General features: G+C 41.2%; 1 protein-coding gene across 15 annotated transcripts in view; it reads left to right on the forward strand.

The window, feature by feature from the left end:
- The window catches only part of GLI3 (GLI family zinc finger 3), a 280,541-nt gene that overhangs the window by 216,699 nt on the left and 44,799 nt on the right, over nucleotides 1-19,043 (forward strand). For all 15 annotated transcript variants that reach the window (XM_065542082.2, XM_074036582.1, XM_074036580.1 and 12 more), the window contains one exon: nucleotides 1,568-1,708. In XM_065542082.2, the coding sequence (XP_065398154.1) occupies nucleotides 1,568-1,708 (141 nt within the window). The remainder of the gene's footprint in view (nucleotides 1-1,567; nucleotides 1,709-19,043) is intronic.

Raw genomic sequence — 19,043 nt, forward strand, 5'->3', positions numbered from 1 at the left:
AACACAACTAACCTAAGGCTAGTTAAATCCTGGCACTCAGCCCAAAACTCTGAAAGGAAAAGTGTAGGAATTTCAATCCGGACTCCGCCTCTAGTCACCTAAATTCTTTAGGCCTCAGTTTAAGGATGTATAGGTTATACCCATAATATCATCTCATAGGACTCTCAGCCTGACGCAGGAAGGAGCTCCATGAATGCTAATTCCCCAACATAGAGATTGGACAAGAGTCCAGCTGTCCAGAGAATCTGGACCTTGTTGTCATCAGGCTGCTTCAGCCCAAACCTCAGACTACTTGCCCAAATTTCCTTTTCAGCAAGAACGTGGAGGCTGGAGTAAATTGGTGTCACTGGTTCTGAAATGGATCTTTCCTCTTGCATATTGCCAGACAGCAACTACCTTGCTGGTTACACTTCAATGCCTGCATACGGTTTTTATCATCTAGCCCCGGATTGGGACCTGAATCTACACAAGATGAATTCTTAAAATGACTTGGATTTGCATTGCTGTGAAGCTGCCGCAGGAAGGACTGTGCCCCTGAGCTTTGATGCTGTGGCCCCTGGGCCCTGGGTAGTGAGCATATCCTTAGAGATCAGAGGTTGAATCGAGAGGACATTATCCCTATAAAGTCCACAAAAGTGTCTCACACAGTCTCCAACAGCAGGGAAAACAGAATTAGAAATACTAGTAAACCATTTCCCTCAATTGCAAAATATAAGAAGAAACAAATTAACAAACCGAAAATAATTAAAACAACTAAACAAAATAGAAGTACCAATCTTTTGGTAAAGATCTAATTTGATTTATTGTCTTATGAGCTTTGTTTTGTTTGTTTTTGGTTTTGTTTTGTTTTGTTTTGTTTTTTTAAGATGACATTTGGGTTTATTTTCAGCTCTGTAATCAGGGCAGCAAAGTTTGGCCTCAACTTTTAATCCTCGTTTTGACAGGCTGTTGCCTTGAATCACATGTTAAAACTCCCAGAGTGTATTTGGTAAATCTGAAAACGTGCACAGAAATGATTTTATTGTTTGACTTCTTCAATTCACAAAACCCTAGACCCAAATCTGAATCCAGTTTTTTTTTTTAATTTATTTATTATTATTATACTTTAAGTTGTAGGATACATGTGCCTAACGTGCAGGTTTGTTACATATGTATACTTGTGCCATGTTGGTGTGCTGCACCCATCAACTCGTCATTTACATCAGGTATAACTCCCAATGCAATCCCTCCCCCCTCCCCCCTCCCCATGATAGGCCCCGGTGTGTGATATTCCCCTTCCTGAGTCCAAGTGATCTCATTGTTCAGTTCCCACCTATGAGTGAGAACATGCGGTGTTTGGTTTTCTGTTCTTGTGATAGTTTGCTAAGAATGATGGTTTCCAGCTGCATCCATGTCCCTACAAAGGACACAAACTCATCCTTTTTGATGGCTGCATAGTAATTGGATTAAGAAAATGTGGCACATATACACCATGAATCCAGTTTTTACTTTCTCTTCTTGTCTTCCCTCCCATTGTGTCTGATGCTTCCCCCTTCTCTGTTCCCTGCCCCCTACCCTCTTCTTTCAGGAACAGCCCGAAGGAACAACCCTTGTCAAGGAGGAAGGGGACAAAGATGAAAGCAAACAGGAGCCTGAAGTCATCTATGAGACAAACTGCCACTGGGAAGGCTGCACGAGGGAGTTCGACACCCAAGAGCAGCTTGTGCACGTAAGTGGATGGTATTCAGAAACGGGGCTTTACAGCTCTGTGACCCTTTCCAGGGAGGTCGGCCTCTCTGACCCTGAGCTGAGTCAAGTTTCTTAGCGAGCGGCATTGCGAACTGGAGAGGGCTTTATGACTTTCTGAGAATAAAGAAAACTCGGAGCCACGGTGCTTGACCTGTTCAGTCAGCTAAAGCTGAGTGTAAAATTCAATAAAGTCTTCAATAGAGAGTGTAATGACTCTGATCCTGTAAGCCAGAAAACACCATTTTGAGTTAGCGACTTTGATGGTTATTGAGTAATAGTAAGCTGGACATGAATTATGATTAACCTTTTAGCCAAGTTTGATTCCCCTTCCCAGGCCCGGTAACAATGGAAAAAACGTGGAGATGGGGAATTTCTTTTTTTCCTCTCCCAAACTCTCAAAGCCTAAGGAAGCTCCCGTTATTTTAAGCCGCAGTTAGTACTCTAGATGAGCTAGGTAACATCATTTCTTGGTTTGAGGCCAGCTCTTGTGGGGCTAGTAGTTTCATGGAAAAAGTTATATGTGTTTTTAAATGTATTTAGTGATGGATGTTTTGGAAACTGCAGCATGGTCAGATTGAGTACCACACCTCCTCTTCCAAACCAGGTTCAGAACTTTTTACACACTCTTCTGCATATCATTTCAAATAATGCAGTGTGCACAAAGCCTTCTCCCCACCCCATGCCTGATTTGTGATACTCCCTTCCCAGTGCTTCACTGTTCTTGGCACTTTCTTGAAGACCAGTGGAGTTTTCCCTGGCAAATGGGACCAGGAGCGGCTGACGTGGAAGAACATTTAGATGATCAAGAATAAAAAGATGCAGGTGCTACAACCGCTGGCAGAAGCACAGAGTCCTGTTGAGGCATTAAGTGTGGCAGTTTTTCAAGCTTTTAATGTGATGAGAAATTGGACAAAGTAGCATTTGTTGCGGTTCTCCTCCTCCTGCTCTCTCTCTTTTTATGTCTCCACTTTCTCTTCCATGATCCATTCTTCTTTTTACAGTAACTGTATTTTTAGGCAATTCATGTTTTTTGATAACTAACATTTAGATTAAGCACTAAAATTATGAGTCCCTCTTACATCCCACACGTTTCATAGGCAGTGTGATCTTTTAATGTGTGTCTCCTGCAACTCGGCACATCCTATATAATATATTCCACGCATTGCAGTTACATTATAGTGTTAAGCACACAGGGTGCCAGATTTTGAGCTCTGTTCTGTACAGAATGTTTTGAGGATTTTACATGCTGTCGCCAGGGTTCCTCTCCTCCATTGCTTTTTAAATCATGTCTCCTGGTAATTGTATACAAAGAATTATAGATTTCTGAGCACAGCAAAAAAAAAAAAAAAAGAAGTCAAATGTTTTTAATTAAGGTATATTTCCAGAATTTTTCCATGAACTTAATTTGATTCTTTTTCTTTAATTTGATGCAAGTGTTATTTTTAAGCCAAGCGTGACTTAATGGCCATTTATTCTTGCTGACTGTTTAATGGAAATCACAAAGACATTGGAATACCAAGGGGGAGAAAAGTTTGGCATTTTTGTTTTAGTATGGGGAAATACTCCCAAAGAGTAGCATATGCTATGTGTATCCTTAGTGATACAATGAATGATCAACAAACATGAAGAGAATTGTTTGTGCAAAACCTGCTATCATAGAAGAGATGTTGGCAGGATGTCTTGCTTTTTAAAATATCCTGAAGGTGACACAGTCTCATGGTGCTGTTTTGGAGGGGAAGTCATTGTAGTTTGCAAGGAATGTTGGATACTGGTTCAGTCATTACCAAATCAGGAATGAAATAAGAGCTTATTCTAAGTCTACATTTAAAATGAATTGTGCTCCTCATAAGAGGCAGGGTTTGAAGTAATATTTTTTGGAGTGCAGTAGTAAGCTTAACCCTTTCACAGCCTAAATACAGTAATGTGAAAGCTTTTAAAAGACGGTGAAATTGCAGGTATTTGAATTTAATTTCGGTGGCCAGTGGTCTCAATGATGTTTTAATAGAGAGATCTGAGTAGTTTTAAAGGAAGGCTGCTTAAAACTACCAACTAAATGACCAGCATGTTGTCTGTTTTATCAAAATGGTCTTTAAAAAATATGAATGCGCACATATACAGTGGAATATTTTAATTCCAGATTAACCAGAAGAAATTCATGTCAGGATTAGAAGAAAATCCAATATATTACCTTTATGATACTAATTTTAGTCTGAGACAAATTATATGAGTAAATAAACTTAATTAAATGAATTAAGAATTTTAATTTACCACAACATAAATAAGAATACTAGTTTGTATCACTTATTTTCTGCCTTTTTACTTACTGTCTGAGGTGCAGGATCCCCAAGTTTGCATGTTTAAATTGATTCTACATTGCATGACATGCGTGTACTTTCTTACTCATGAGTATATCTGGCAGCAATAGTGGTGGCCTGTTATAGAGTAGGTAGGTGCTTTGTATTATGTTGATTGAAGGAATAGCTACATCAAGTCCACCTAATTACTTTGGTGGTAGAATAAATACCAGTTGCAAAAACTACTTTTTTACAGAGGGAAGCATTAACAGTTTCCATTCCTGTGACTTTCCTTGGAGAGAGGACATTTTGTGAATTAGTTGAATTTTCATGCCACATACAACCAAGAGGCAAGGTGTTAAACCATTCTGATGCTCTGCCTTATTTATAGCCGTGACCCATTCTTTTTCCCCTTCTTACAGTTAATAGAAAGATTCATGATTCTTCATGGTTGTCTATCTAGTGTCTGACAGTCCCGACTGCCTGCTAAAGCAAGTCACTATCTATAATTGATATCCTTCCGGGGAATAGGGTGCTGGCTGCAATTGAAGGGCTTTGCTGAAAGCTCTTAAATCCTGACAAGTTCTCCCCTTGTTCTGGTTCAGTCGTTGAGCTGCACGGTTGGAATTCTGGAGTTATTTGAACTTGGTGCAAAAGGGAGACATGTGTTTCACATTAGCAAATCACAAAGTTGAAGAAGAGAATTAGAAACTCGGCTGACTTTGCCCGCCAGGTAGTCTCATTTCCACTGTAATGCACTCCATGTACTCTTGAAAAGATTACCTCGTCCATTACTATCTGAACAGATGGGCTAAATATTAGCCCTTCCCTTCTCTTCTCCTTTATTTCAAGCCCCTCTCCCTCACCAGTTATGTGTTTATTCTAGGTTTGCTGCTGGGTCTTTATCACAGGGATGTTTAATTAATTTCTCTTCCCAGCAAGATAATTACAATTGGGCTTAGTTACTCTCAAGCTAGTATTAAATTTGTCATAATTTACTTCTGTGACCAGAAGCTAAGAAGATAGATGCGTGTTTTTGTTAGCTGTGTTCTTGTTGTGCTTCGTCCCTTTCTTGGTGTCAGTTAAAATTGAAGGAAACAAAAAAGCAAGAGAAATATATAGAACAAAAATTAATTCTAAGTACGTTGAAGACTGAATTTATTATTGATTTGCCAAGATGCAGGTATTTTCTTTTGCCATTTGAAAGACACACATTCTAACATCTCAAAATGAGTTGAAAGTCCATATTTTTCTTCAATTTTAAATTAACCAGACTTTTGTTGTTGTTGAGCATTATAAAAGGTGTGAATCATAACTTCAAATGTGTTTCTGAGAGTTGTAGTGTATCCATTTTCAAAGTGTTATTTGGTTTTGCTTTCTGTTTAAGCTGTTTGGTTTGTGCTGATGTTATTTGGTTTAGCTTGTGTTATTATGCAAAGCAGCTCAGCCCAGCTTCTTCCACGGAGGAAGGACACTTTCTGTCTACACAGAGATTCATTTCCCTCTTGTTTTAATTTTGTCCTAGAAGTAAGTTCCATCTTTGACTCTTTGATGTTTGAGGTGTCTGAAATATGCACAGCCTGCAGCACACGTCAGTCTCAGGTTCTCTGAAACCTATACACTTCCGTTGTGCATGACATTGTATATACCACCTATGTTTTGAGAGGCTTTCTAAGAGGAGGAAAAGGAATAAACATAAATAACTTTTATCTCAGTGTGGAGTCATTACTGCTGAGTGGCTGGTTATGCTTGAAAACATCAGTGCTGAGATTGAAAGAATAATAGTATCATCACCATACTTCATGTCCACCTGTTTGCTGTAACTCTGCAACTCTTCGCTCTCAATTTCAACAGTCCAACTCCCTATTTCTGTGTAAGAAATAACACATGTAATATTCTCCCCAAAGGTCTTTAAAAAGTCAAATGATTTTTCAAGTTTTATTCGCCAGCCCAATCCCCGGCGGCATGACCCTGCAGGGCCCTTGGCAATTGCACTGGGGGATGTTGTCTTCTCCCTGTGGGGCAGAACCACAGAGAACGTGAGATGTATTTCTGTTAGCACCCAGCTTCAACTGGGTGGCATTTAAGTCTCTGTAATCCTCCATTTGTCTCCTTTAAACATAGTGTCAGAAATTCACCTTTTTGTAGAGTGATTAACCACCTACTTGGATTTTAAAATGCTTTCATATGCTGCGAATTTTGATGTCTAAAAGCATGCTGAAGTTTCCTTTATCAGAAGAATACAGTCATAATCACCTTTGCTGCCATTTGGAAACAAATTCTATACATCAGCAGCATGAAAATGAGGCGCTTTCTTTTTAATATAGAGATTTAGATATAAAGAAAGCACATCTAATTTGTGAAGAATTGATGTGTCTGTAGAAATGCAAGGAAGAGTTAGGATGTGAAGACATTCTTTTCACATTAATACCATGATCCTAAATTTGCATTTTAAATGTTTCCCATATAATTTTGATCCCTTTGCTAAAGTTGCATTGTCTATCCTTACCTAAGAGAAAATTGAGTTTAAGATGTGATAGAGGTCTCAGATATGAGGCAGAAATTAGTTTTGTGTGCACATAAAACATAAAACGAATGAGTGGAGATTTTGATCTTATTTTCCCTACATGGAGCTGCTAGTTAATTTGGTTACTCTAATTATTGGGAAACACGGCATATAAAATATAGACTAAGTACTACAAACTTCAAAGCCATCTTTTGACAATTTTGCCTTAAGGGTCACGTTCTCTTTAAAGTTGCTGACTAAATTGCACCTGCAGAAATTGTTCCCATAAAGAGACACTCAAGAGATCAGATCGAGTGCGAGGGTGTGTGAGGACTGTGTGGTCCACCAGCCAGAGCCCCCCAGGCCCAGCTGGGATTCTGAGTGGCAGCCCCATCTCTGCCCTGCCTCTTGGGATGACCTCCTTCGAACCATTTGACCCCTTAGAACGTTATTTTCTCACTTATCATACTGTGAAACAGCCGTGAAAATAAACACTGTCCCCAACGTCCAAGGCCAAGCAGAGATCACATGCAGTAGGTCTAATGAGAAGCAGACAGAGGGTCTCGAAGAGGTCACTCCGTCTCTCGTTGTTTTATGTGTGTGTTTCGCTGGGTTGAGTGGGGGAGGAGAATGCGGTGGCACTGTTGGTTTCTGTGACTTATTTTATATTAATTGTTGCTAAACTGGGATGTACACTAGACTGAAGGCAAGAGACTTCCTTTTTCTTCTGCAGTGTGTGTCTGCTCAGTAAGACCTGGCCAAGACATCTTGCCTCGTTCAACCTTGGTTTTAGTCAAAGAAAGCAAAAGGTTTGAACTGGATAGTCCTTAGGATAGGGATGGCAAACAGATTCTCTCTCAAGTGCCAGCTTGCTGGCTGGCAGCCACCGGGAGTGCTGTGCAGAGTCCCCCTCCCCTTTCAGCCTGGGAGGAAGTTTGGGGTGGGCTGGGAGTGGGGAGGCTGTGAACAGTTATGGGTGACTGCCCCCAGGTGGAGTTTAGGAGGCACCATGTATTAGTTACTTTCTTCATTCATTCATTCGTTGTATACTCCCTGAAATATTTCATCAAAATCTTCCTCCGAGTAACTGTTTCTGCCATCTGGGGAACATTTTCCTATTGAAAGCTTTTTAGCTGGTTCTCAATGATACTTTAGGTGAGATTCTAGATTCTGCCAATAATTAGTGCCCTGGAATATTCTGTATGGATCCATTCCAGACAAGTGAGAATGGTGGTCACTTTGGACTGGGCTGCATACCTCATTTGAATATACTTGCCTATAGCAGATGTTGCTGGCATAATGTATTCTCCTGTTTATTAGGAAAAGTATAAGCCAACATTAGTGGATCAGCCATTTGCTCAACAGCTCTTGATGAGATGTGCAGAGAGCCCTGGCAGGCGCTGCATGGGCTGGAGACAGCCCATGTGGTACCCACAGCCCCAGCTTTGTGGTGGGCACATGATTTACACCCTCAAGAACTGGACAGTCTAACTGTGAGGGGGAGATAAGGAAACATAGAGGCATAGTGAACAACATGAGGCAAAACATAATGAAGCCATAATTGTGTATTGTGACTATGGGCTGAGAGAGGGAGGAGTACAGAGGGATGCTAGAAAAGACTCCTAGGAAACAGGTGGAAATTATGGTTAGAGTCAAAGTAAATCATACAGGTAAACTTTTGAGGCCTGATGAAATGTTGATGATGATGGTGGTGATGATAATGATGATTTGAGAAGAATTAGCACCTGATTTGAAAGAACACTTTTGTTTCCCATCGTTACCCAGTGGCAGCACAATGTGAATGTGTTTCAAAGTGGACCAACCTGGGTTCACAGCCTGCTCTGCTTCCAACGAAAATAGTAACGTTTACCACATAAAACGGTGAGGGAATTAGCTAAAAAAGTTATACTCAATAAAATGTTAGTGATTCTGCTTATAAGAGAGAAAAATGTAAAGATATGTAGAGGCTGCTATGTCCATGCATGTCACGTATAAAAGCAGGGGTTAGGTTAATATTCAGACAGTGCTGGGGTTGGTATGTCAGCATGAAATTAGTAATTGCAAAAAGATGTCGATAAGCCCCCAGTTCATGAAACACTGCGAGAGAAGAACTGGAGGGGCCTCTGGGTTCATTCCTTCCATTGCAGGTTCTTCTTCCTTGTGTGTTTCTGCGGTGTGGAGATTCCATCTCTCCTGTTCATGTGTCTTCGTGTCCTGATATCCTTCTGGAAATTTTCTTCAGTGGTTACACCAAACCAAGATTTCTCCACTGTAGCACATAGGGGCTGATCATTCTCTGGTGTTGGGAGCTATCCTGGGCATTGTAGGGTGTTGAGCAGCATTCCAAGCCTCTCCCCACGAGATGCCAGTTCTTTATAGTGGGGGGCTGTCCTGCGCATCCCTCCCTTGTCATGACAACCAAAACTGTTTCCAGACATTGTCAGATGTCCCCTGGGAGACAGCATTGCCCCCAGTTATGCCCTAAATATTTCCTTTTGCCGTATAGTGTGGAGAAAGAAAAACACACATAAGAAAACGAAAAAATATAATTGTGATTAAAGAAAAAGTTTCTCCTGCTTAAATGTACTTTAGAATGTTCAGATTAGAAATAAGAGATGATCTCATTAAAATGTCTCTAGTAAAAAGCTACTTAAATACACATATGTGGGGTGTGTGTGTGTGTGTGTGTGTGTGTGTGTGTAAACTGGCAGAGCTTAATTTTAAAACCACATTTGCTAAGGTTAGGCACACAGTAGCTCTCAGCAAGGCCCATAACCAGCCAAGCCATTCTTCTTGGTGGAGAAACTCCATCACTTTTTTTTTTTTTTTTCAGCCCTAGGGAAGTCACACAGACTCCAGCTTCTGAGATCATGGCAAGCAGAGTTGGAGATCAGGCTCTTGCTTTGACATAAAACAGAGCTCCGGGAACAGAAAGCGGTTTTCTAATGCGAGGACTTTTTAAGATTTGGGGATATTTAGGCTTCTCTGGGATTAGCCAAATACTACCATGGAGGCATTTTTATTTTTTCTAGAACAATTAATGTTGCAAGAGAAGAGAACTGTAAATGGGATATCCTCAAGAGACTTTGTATAAGCCAAGGCCTTAAACTTAAACCAACTCCACCCGACCCCACCCAGTTACCAGTAAAACCAGCGTTAATCAGTGAGTGGGGGATGGGAAGAACACCAGATAGTGTGTTGGGGATCTGCCTTTCATTCCTACATCTGGCAGAAACTGTTTCTGAATTTAAGTAAGTCACCCTGCAGTAAGTCCTCCGTGTCTCATCTGTAAAGTGGAGATAATAATATCCTTTCTGGGCTCTTCACTGGGTTTTTTAATTTGTTTTTTGTTTATGAGGATAGAATGAGATCCTATAATGGAAGTAGTTTGTAAACTCAAAAGCTTTATTCAAACGTAAGGACAAATAGAATCCATAGCAAGTAGTACTAATAAACTCATTCAACTGAAGAATGGAGAGATTAAGTGGACTTTTATGAACATTTAAAAATAGTCGTAAGTATACCATTGATTCAGTTGCACAGGCTTACCTATGCAGGCTGTTGTTAATCTTACCTGTTTACTCATCTGCTGTTGATCCATCATCACCACCTGGTGGCCACTTCAGAAATTGCAGGCATAATATCTAGAAGAAAATGCTTCAAGCATATCAGATCTAGGATGCTGGGGTTGCGAGCTACCCCTTTGGGTAAGGGGAGCATACAGGGCAGACTGTTATGAGTACCATCAATGTACAAGCAGAACAGTGGGAAAATGAGTAAAGTGAAGGCACAGAAGAAGGAATGAAAGATACATCTCATGGTGATTGGACATGAGCATGGTATAGAATAAACTGGCAGATTTAAACACAAAAAGACCATTGCAGAAAGGCTTTGGGGATTCTATGTGGAGAAGACAGCAGGAAGAAGTTAATGGGTACAGAAAGTATGGGAAAATTTTATCTATGATTATAGCTAATATAATAAAAGGCTGAGGTTTTTGACATCTCTTTGAATTAGAAATATAATTACAAATGATTTGTTTTATGCTTTTTGGTTGAAGAGTGGTATGATAAGTAATGCAGTTAGAGCAGAACCAAAGTATGTCCGGAAGGCAGAAGGGTAGTGGGTGGTAAGATTAAAGAGCCAAGTAGCACCATGTTATGGGAGACGTGATTGCTAGACTAGAAGTCTGACTTTTATTCCAGATGGAGTAAGGAGAATTAAATGCTTTTGATGAGAGGAATGGCTTGAGCCAGCATCAGCTTTAGAAAGATGGGGCTGAGCCTTGCAAAATCTGGGAAGTTGCAAGTACAGTGTATTAAGGAGGGGAAGAGTAGGCTGGGGAAGGGCCAGAAGTGAGACTCTGCAGTGGAAGTTATTTGAAATTGTTTTTTAAAATTTGGGAGGATAATTTGGAGATGTTTTACAGTTACAGTTTGGGCAGCTGATGTGGATGTTCTACATGATATCCAGAGAGAAGTCAGAAGCTTCAGGGCTGCTGGCTGAGCACTGGGAAGAGATGTTGCCCATGGAACCCCTGTCTCTTGCCTGTGTGGCATCAGTCTCTTTACCAAAGGGTACTGAGATTCTGTTATCTTTCTTTAAAAGAGGATTATGAGGGTTGTTGGGAGAATTATCTCTGAGAGTTTATGAGAGAGATCTACTACAGTGCTAGTCAAGTTTTTAGAGCCAGTTAGCTTTTATTGTGATTGTTATCGTTTTTCCTTTGTCATTATTTTGCTTTGTGCAAAATAAGGTATGCCAGGCCAAGCGAGTGGCACATGCCTATAATCCCAGCACTTTGGGAGGCCATGGTGGAAGGATCACTTGAACTCAGGAGTTCAAGACCATCCTGGGCAACACAGCAAGACCCCATCTCTACAAAATAATAATAATAATAATAATTTAGCCAAACACGGTGAGGCATACCTGTAGTCCCAGCTACTTGAGAGGCTGAGGTAGCTGCAATGAGCTATGATTGCACCACTGTACTCCAGCCTGGGCAACAGAGTGAGACTGTCTCAAAAAATTATAATAAGGTGTGTCTTATTTTCTAGTTATGAATATACAATCCTGTGGCACACAAGCATCACCCGGCAAATAGCTCCATACATCTACAGTGGCCGCTTTTCTTCCAATCAGGGCAGGACTGTTTTGGACAAATACAGAGATTGAATATTCAAAGCATTAGGTCTGGTGGGCTTAGACGAATAAAATAGACAGGTAGGTCGACCACATTTTATTTCTAGGTGGTGATTCAGATGAATGGGATGTAGTTGCTGGTCTGTTTGGCAGGAATGAAAATGTCTTTCTAATCAGGAAAACAAAACTGCACTAGCTGTCTTCTGTCAGACTCACAGGACTCTCTCCAGCTGACCATGTCTCTAACATAACCAGCCCAATCTTATCTCGGCTGCTCCACCTCCCTAAAGGGACATGGTGTTTCTTTAGGCTCTCTCTCGTGCTTCAGCACAAGTGACCTGTCCCAAGAAGCTCTCTAGGACAGGCAGGAGAGCCCGGTTCATGAAGAGGAGGTCTTCCTGGTGGCTTTTCCTGGGGACAGGGAGAGTTCTCACAGGTCCCTCTGGTGCAGTTTCTACCACAAGATAAAGTAGTCAAGCTGCAAGTGAAACACAGCCCTCACTGTATTCCTCCTTGTGTTTAGCAGAGATAAACTTCACTGGAATCTCAGTACTAAGCCATTTGGCTTCTGGCTGCAGCTTTAATTGGTAAAATGCAGATTTTTTTTTTTTTCTTGATCAAGAGAGGATTATTCTTGTTATCAGTCCAGAGCATCTTATTTCAAGATGAAAAGCCTTTACAGAATTACAGATGCCAGCACTTGTACAAAGCTTTTTGGCGATTGACAACTCAAAGAGAAAGTATGATTTATTAGCCTATAATGGCTAACCCTGAGCAATGGTCTAGGTCCTACTGATTTGTGAAATTGCTTAATGTGAACTGCCTTTTTATGCTACACAGGCCCCAGGTTACTCAAATAAATGTAGCGTCTACATTACATGAAATGTTACGGGAGAGGGAAAAAGAAAAGGGAGGGGGGAGAGGAGCAAGATGGATTCTAAAATCCATCTTGGTGGTGCCTTTTACAGTAGTTTGGCTGATAAGCCGGCAGAGGAAAGATTAATAACGAGGCTTGTCGCTATCAGTACCTGCTTGTCGATTCTCTGTAACAGGGCTGTCTGTTCAGCATGGAAATTATTGATTAAATAAAAATTGCTATTAGATTGTGACGTGATCCATAATCACAAACAATGGTGGACATTCCTCTCTTAGATCCTCGGCCATGCATCAAGTTGTTTCCTTTTTCCTCTGGCCATAATTTATATTGCGCTGACACTTGGGCTCATTAGGTTTATCCTTTCTGCTCAGAGGCACGGGAGGTGAGGACCAGCAGGAAGTGGGGGAGGAAGAGAGGAGAGAGGATGGCTCCAGCCAGGGGTCTGGCCAGTTTATTCACTGGGCTAGCGTAAACATGTTGCAGTAAAATACATATCACGTAGCAGTTACCATTTTGACCATTTCGAAGTTTGCAGTTCAGTGTGGCATTGATCACAGTCACAATGTTGTGTAACCACCACCACTGTCCACTTCCAGGACATTTTGATCACCCCACAAGGCAGCTCTGTATACATGAAGCGGTCACCTCCCATTTCCCCTCCCTGTCAGCCCCTGAAAACCACCAAACTGTCTTCTGACTCTATGGATTTGTTTATTCTGGATATTTCTTATAAATGAAATCATACAAAATGTGACCTTTTGTATGATTTCTGCCTTGTTTGCACTTACCATGTTTTCAAAGTTCATTGATGCTGTGGCAGGTTTCAGTGCTTTATTCTTTTTTATGGCTGAATAATATTCTCTTGGATGGCTATACCACATTTTGTTTATCCATGCATCTGTTGATGGACATTAGAGTTTCTGTTTTCTTGCTATTGTGTTATTGTAAACATTCATTTACAAGTTCATGCTTGAACACCTGTTTTCAGTTCTTTTGGGTATATCCCTAGAAGTGGGATTGCTGGGCCATGTGGTAATTCTCTTTGGTTTATTTGAGAAACTGCTAAGGCTATGGCAGGGTTTAAGCTGTAGGCTCTGCCTTTTTCAGGTGTTCTCACCTTTAACTTCATTCTGCTTCCCTCAGTACCACCCCTTCTTGCCTGAGTGCTACCTAAGCTCCCCTGGGCTGGGGATTCAGTCTGGCTGTGGAGTGCTCTGTGACACTGCTATCTGTGGGTATACAGGCAATACCCAGCAAATAGTTCCATACATCTACAGTGGCCACATTTCCCCTAAACAGGGTGGGTCTGAGAGCCAAAGCATTAGGCAAGGTGGGCTTAGACAAATAAAATAGACTGGTAGATTGACCACATTTTATTTCTAAATGGTGATTCAGAGGAATGGGGTGTAGTTTCTGTTCTGTTCAGTAGGAATGAACATAATCCTCTTTTAGTAGCTAGTTTGTGTGTCCTCCTTCCAGGACATTATTGCTAATTGTGGAATCTTAAAAATGACCTAACCAACTACAAGGAGGTCTAGAAAGGCTAAAAAACATATTGAAGGCTACTAAACTCATTAGTGAGTGGTTTGCTGCTGATTAATCAGTTCCCTCATACACAAATCATACTGTTTTAATGGATGCTTGGTGCATATGAGGAAGGTTTGGCCTTTAGATGTTCTTAACTACTAAATGTATGCATTTTACTATCTCATACTTCACCCCAACAAAGACAGTCCCCTTCCCCTGTCTACTTCACTCAAGTTGCCTCAAGTTTGATATTTTCCCACATATTTATGGCCAGTTAGATACCATTGAAAGCGAATATAACACTTCATCAGAAACTTCAGACCCTTTTATCAAAACACTGGTGAAATCACACGCTCGTCTATAACTGAATATTTCCACTCAGGCTAAAAACCAGAAGAGATCTGTCTATTGATGTAGACAGTACTCTCGTACCGGTGTGCTATTGATTATCCTAAGCTTAAAGCTGGAAGCAACACTTAGAGGAAGCATAACTTCTTAAACTTCAACCTCCAAGCTCCCAATGCACTCCCCTACCCAACCCTGTCTTATTTACCAGTCCCACTTTAAGCCACAGCCGTCACATGGAGAGAGGCAGAGATGAGGCTTCTCCAGAGGGAAACAGCTCTCAGGGCAGACCCTGGAGCCTAGTGCAGGTACAAGGGCAGGTGCCCAGGAGCAGCTCTGAGTGTCAATCCCAGCTTCCCATGAGGCCTTGTTGAATAGCAAGAGACTTTGGAGAAAGTGCCGCAAGACAGTTGAGGATCATTCCAGAAAGCCACTCTAAGCATTCACGAATTATCTAAGAAAGAAAAGACCAAGTTTGAAGAATATAGATCCCAGTGGAATTCTTTGATAAAGTTAGATACATACAAAGATTGAAAGAAAGTAAATATGTGAAAATAAGAAAAAACTAGTGACACAGACCTACCTGAACATATCCAGTCCACTGGGGCTACTGTGGGTCCTGATGGCCACAGAGGGGATGCTGTGGGATCCAGGAATGGGGAGGCACATCCCTTGGAATGAATGGTTTAGAATCAATGAATGGCAGTGAAAGCAAGTAGCTTACTTCCTCGTTTGCTCATCTTCTGTGTTGGTCCAAGTGAATGTTCATTTCTTCATTTTGTTATTTGTTTGGAAGAAGAACTGAGAGGACAGCGATGACACCGATGAGACCTGTTCTCCTGGGGCTTCCCATTGGAAACAGAGACAGCAGGAAAAGGAAGCGTGCCTGCCTAGCTGACACAGGAGTAAGATCGTTGATGGGCAAAAGAATCAGAGGCCAGTTGAGTGGCAACGTCAGGACTGCGATTTCTTACAAATGGCACAATGAACCAATATCAGAAGTTTTTGATAAATTACAAAAAAAGAATGATTTGCTGGGGGAGATAGAAAGTGGTGACTATCATTCTGTACTTTCAAAGGGGCAAGAAAATGAATTCTGAAAGTTCCAAGGGAAGGGTCAAGTCAATTCTAGAGAAAACTCTTTTTATTATCATAAATGTGTTGTCCTATTATGAGATGAAACAATGATCATTGGCACCCTCTGGGTTCACCGAGAAAACTGTCACGCTAGACCGGACTGATATTTTCTTTCACAATATCATTGGACTGGTTGTTCAGGAAAATACAGTAAATATGATTGACAGGACTTCAACAAAACCTTTAATAAGAAACTACGGCCAAGGCGGAGGAAGATGGTTGTGTTAAATAGCAGTTAGGAGATGTAGTTGTTGGGTGGATGATAAGGGCATGGCTTGGCACCAGTCAAGGGAGCTGTTTCTAGAACTGTGCTGCTGGGCTGGGATCCCAGCCCTGGTCTGCATAACAATTTGGTGTACCTGTTTCCGGGATGAAGTTGTGGAGTGCAATTATCATCAGAGTTGTTTGTGAGGAAGGTTTATATCCAGTTAGTGACTGAATCAGGATCCTCAGAGATCTCGAAAAATTAAAAAACCTGAAATAGCTCTAAGGAGATTTAAAAATATGATGACAACATAGGCCTTTAATTAACTATATGTTCACTATTACAAGACAAAGGGAGTTTCCACCCCTAGCTAATGTGATTCTCAACTATAGAAATAGAAGTGTGTTATTAGAATTATACTCAAAGTATCTCTGGAAAAGAGCACCTTAGTCTGGCACTCCACTTTCTAAAGATACACTGATGTATAGGCATTGGATCAGATAGAGAAAGAGCCAGACTTGCCTTGTGTAGGGTGGTTAGAACCAGGTAAGGTGTGGTGTGCGCCTGTAGTCTCAGCTACTCAGGAGGCTGAGGCTGGAGGATTACCTGAGCCTGGGAGTTCAAAGCTGCAGTGAGCACTTGTGAATAGCCACTACACTCCAACCTGGGCAGCATAGGGAGACCCCATCTCTGAAAAAATAAAGAAGAACCAAGGAAGAGAAGTTTTGCAAGTTGAAGTTGGGCAGAAAGTGCCAAGGGACGTGATAACTGCTTTCAAATATTTGCTGGTGGTTGACTGTCCTGTGGGAGCCGAATCCAGCTTGTCCTCAATGTATGGATCAAAGGTCCAATGCGTGGAAACCATAGGGAGACAGATTTAGGCTTGGTATAAGGAAAACCGAATTGACCTCTGAGACCGGCCAAAATGTTTACCCAGGGAAAAGGGAGTTCCTGTACTGCAATGTGAGGTTGTTTAAATCGTACACCATGGGTGTGAGGTATTATAGAGGTCACACAGAGCATCCAGTGGATCGCTGGACTACATTTACTTAGTCCCACTCGAATCTGAGTGAAGTTCTTTATACTGCAGAAGTTTCTTGCAAGCTAGTTGCGTGCCTATATTCAAAGCAGGGACCGATTTTCATTTGTTCTCAATGAAGAACAGTATCATCTCAGTGTTATAACACTCCAGCAGTTTTTCCTCTCCATCTAGGTCAAGACTTTCCCTTCTTTATTTTAAGTTTTTTTTATTATAAAACATGTCACTACTTAGTAAAACGAACTAGGCTGACATACTGTTTTTGAAAGAGTGAACCTCTGAGTTCCTCAGGTAACTGGCATGGGGTAAGAATGTGGGTACTGTGAGGCCTCAGTTTTTCCTTGTATACCACAGCCACCTCTATTGTAAAAACTTCTCAGATTTTCAAATATTTTTCTCCTTTTATTTTGATGTGACGAGTCCTAATATGGTTATTACATATGAAAATTCCCATATAATTTTCTTTAGAAATCAGTCTTGTGCTCTGAGTGCTTCTGTATCACATACATTTTATTCTGAGATCCTTTGAGATAAAAACATTAGTGCCAAGCTTATTGAGAGGTAAATAAATAATCAAGTACTTTGAGAATACCAGGAAAGGCATTTTTCCCTCAATAAATACTTCATTTTCTCTTGGGTTTGCACTATGGAGATGTGTGCCCTAACTCTTAGGTAACCTGAATGATATAAAACTTAGTGTCATCATTGAGTTTTTAAAATAACTTTTATAAACTGCAGTCCTTAGCAGAATGCAACTCAGTCTTTCTATTTCAAACACATAAGAGATGACACATAAGAACTTTTAACTTGGCTGAGCTCTTTCTCATTCTGTCTTTTGCATAGCAATATCTTACTGTTGGGTTCTTCTTTCTTCCTTCATTTTTTTTTTTTTTTTTGTGGTTGTTGTTTTGTTTTGTTTTGCTTCGTTTTTAAAGATTTCCTCCTTAGCATCATTATCTTGGTAATTCACTTCACTCTATTCCCCTGTGTTCTCGGTGGGGTGCAGCTAAGATACCTTTGGTGGTGTTGGTCAGCTGGCCCTTCGTTTTCCTCCTCCCCGTGAATTTTGAGTTAAGGATGAATGTTTCTTTTTGAGAGATTGTTGGCTCTAAGCTGAGGCTGAGCTAAGAACACCTGGGAGAGCCTCACCTGCTGCCCGTGGAACCCAGCCGCATTTCTGTAGCCTGAGAAATGACCCAACCCTGTTACCACATCCACTCTGATGCTTTTATTGTCAGGAACTCCTGAAACATTAAGAAAGTTAGAAACTAAGAAATGTATAAAAAGAACCAAATAGAAATGAACTGGTCTTTAAGTCCTAAGAAAGTGCTCTGTGAAATGCGCTTACCAGGGCCTCCCTGGCCATTCCTGTTAGGGATCCTGTAAGTGTCAGAAATGTCTCTCCTGAGAAACCTGGGCTCCACCTGGGTGGGTCATTTGAAGTCATCCGTGTTTCCCTGGAATAGCACATTCCCAACTTAGGAATAAACCTAACTGACCCTAGTCCCCAAAATTAGGAGTTGTAATCCTTGTTGGAGCCTTTTGGGCCTGTCCCCTGATAGGATATCTGTATCCTCATACACATGCAGATTCATACATTGCATATCTCAATATTTAGAAGCTGTAAGTCAAGCTCACAAACTGATAAATGAATGAAATGTTTCATGCTTTGTCTAACACACCTGTGTTGTGACTAGGGAGGGTAGGTTTCATAGAGAATTCTTGGACTCCACAGAGTTCTCTGCCAGTACGTGGTGGCCCAGGGACAATTGTCTCCCAGCCCACCCTCTTCTCCTCCCGCTCTTGGAGATGCCTGTTCCAGAGCTGAGGAATAATTCCTGTGCATCCAGAGATCTGAGAACCACCGCCCCTGCTAGCTCTCTGCATTGGGGGAAGCACCAGGCAACCTGTGCCCCATTGGAGCCTGAAGTCTGGCAGACAACAGAGAGCCTTGTTCTGGGCAATGTTGCCCTTCGAGCTCGGGTACCCCTTATACTTTTTTAAGTACAGGGGAATCCATATTCTAGTTTAGAATCTGTTCCCTGCATCATTTGCTAAACTTATTTTATCTTTTGAGGGATGATATATTCAAATTAAGGATAAGTGGCAAAGCAACAGGATCCTTCATGGTAGAAACATGCATTTGGTTTGGTTCTAAGAGTTGTAACATCATTTTGCTTATGGAGACCATGCTGAACTTGGGGCTATAATCAGGGAATAATGTGAGATACCCATCCCTCATA

Source organism: Macaca fascicularis, chromosome 3, assembly GCF_037993035.2.
Source record: "Macaca fascicularis isolate 582-1 chromosome 3, T2T-MFA8v1.1".
Taxonomy (NCBI): domain Eukaryota; kingdom Metazoa; phylum Chordata; class Mammalia; order Primates; family Cercopithecidae; genus Macaca; species Macaca fascicularis.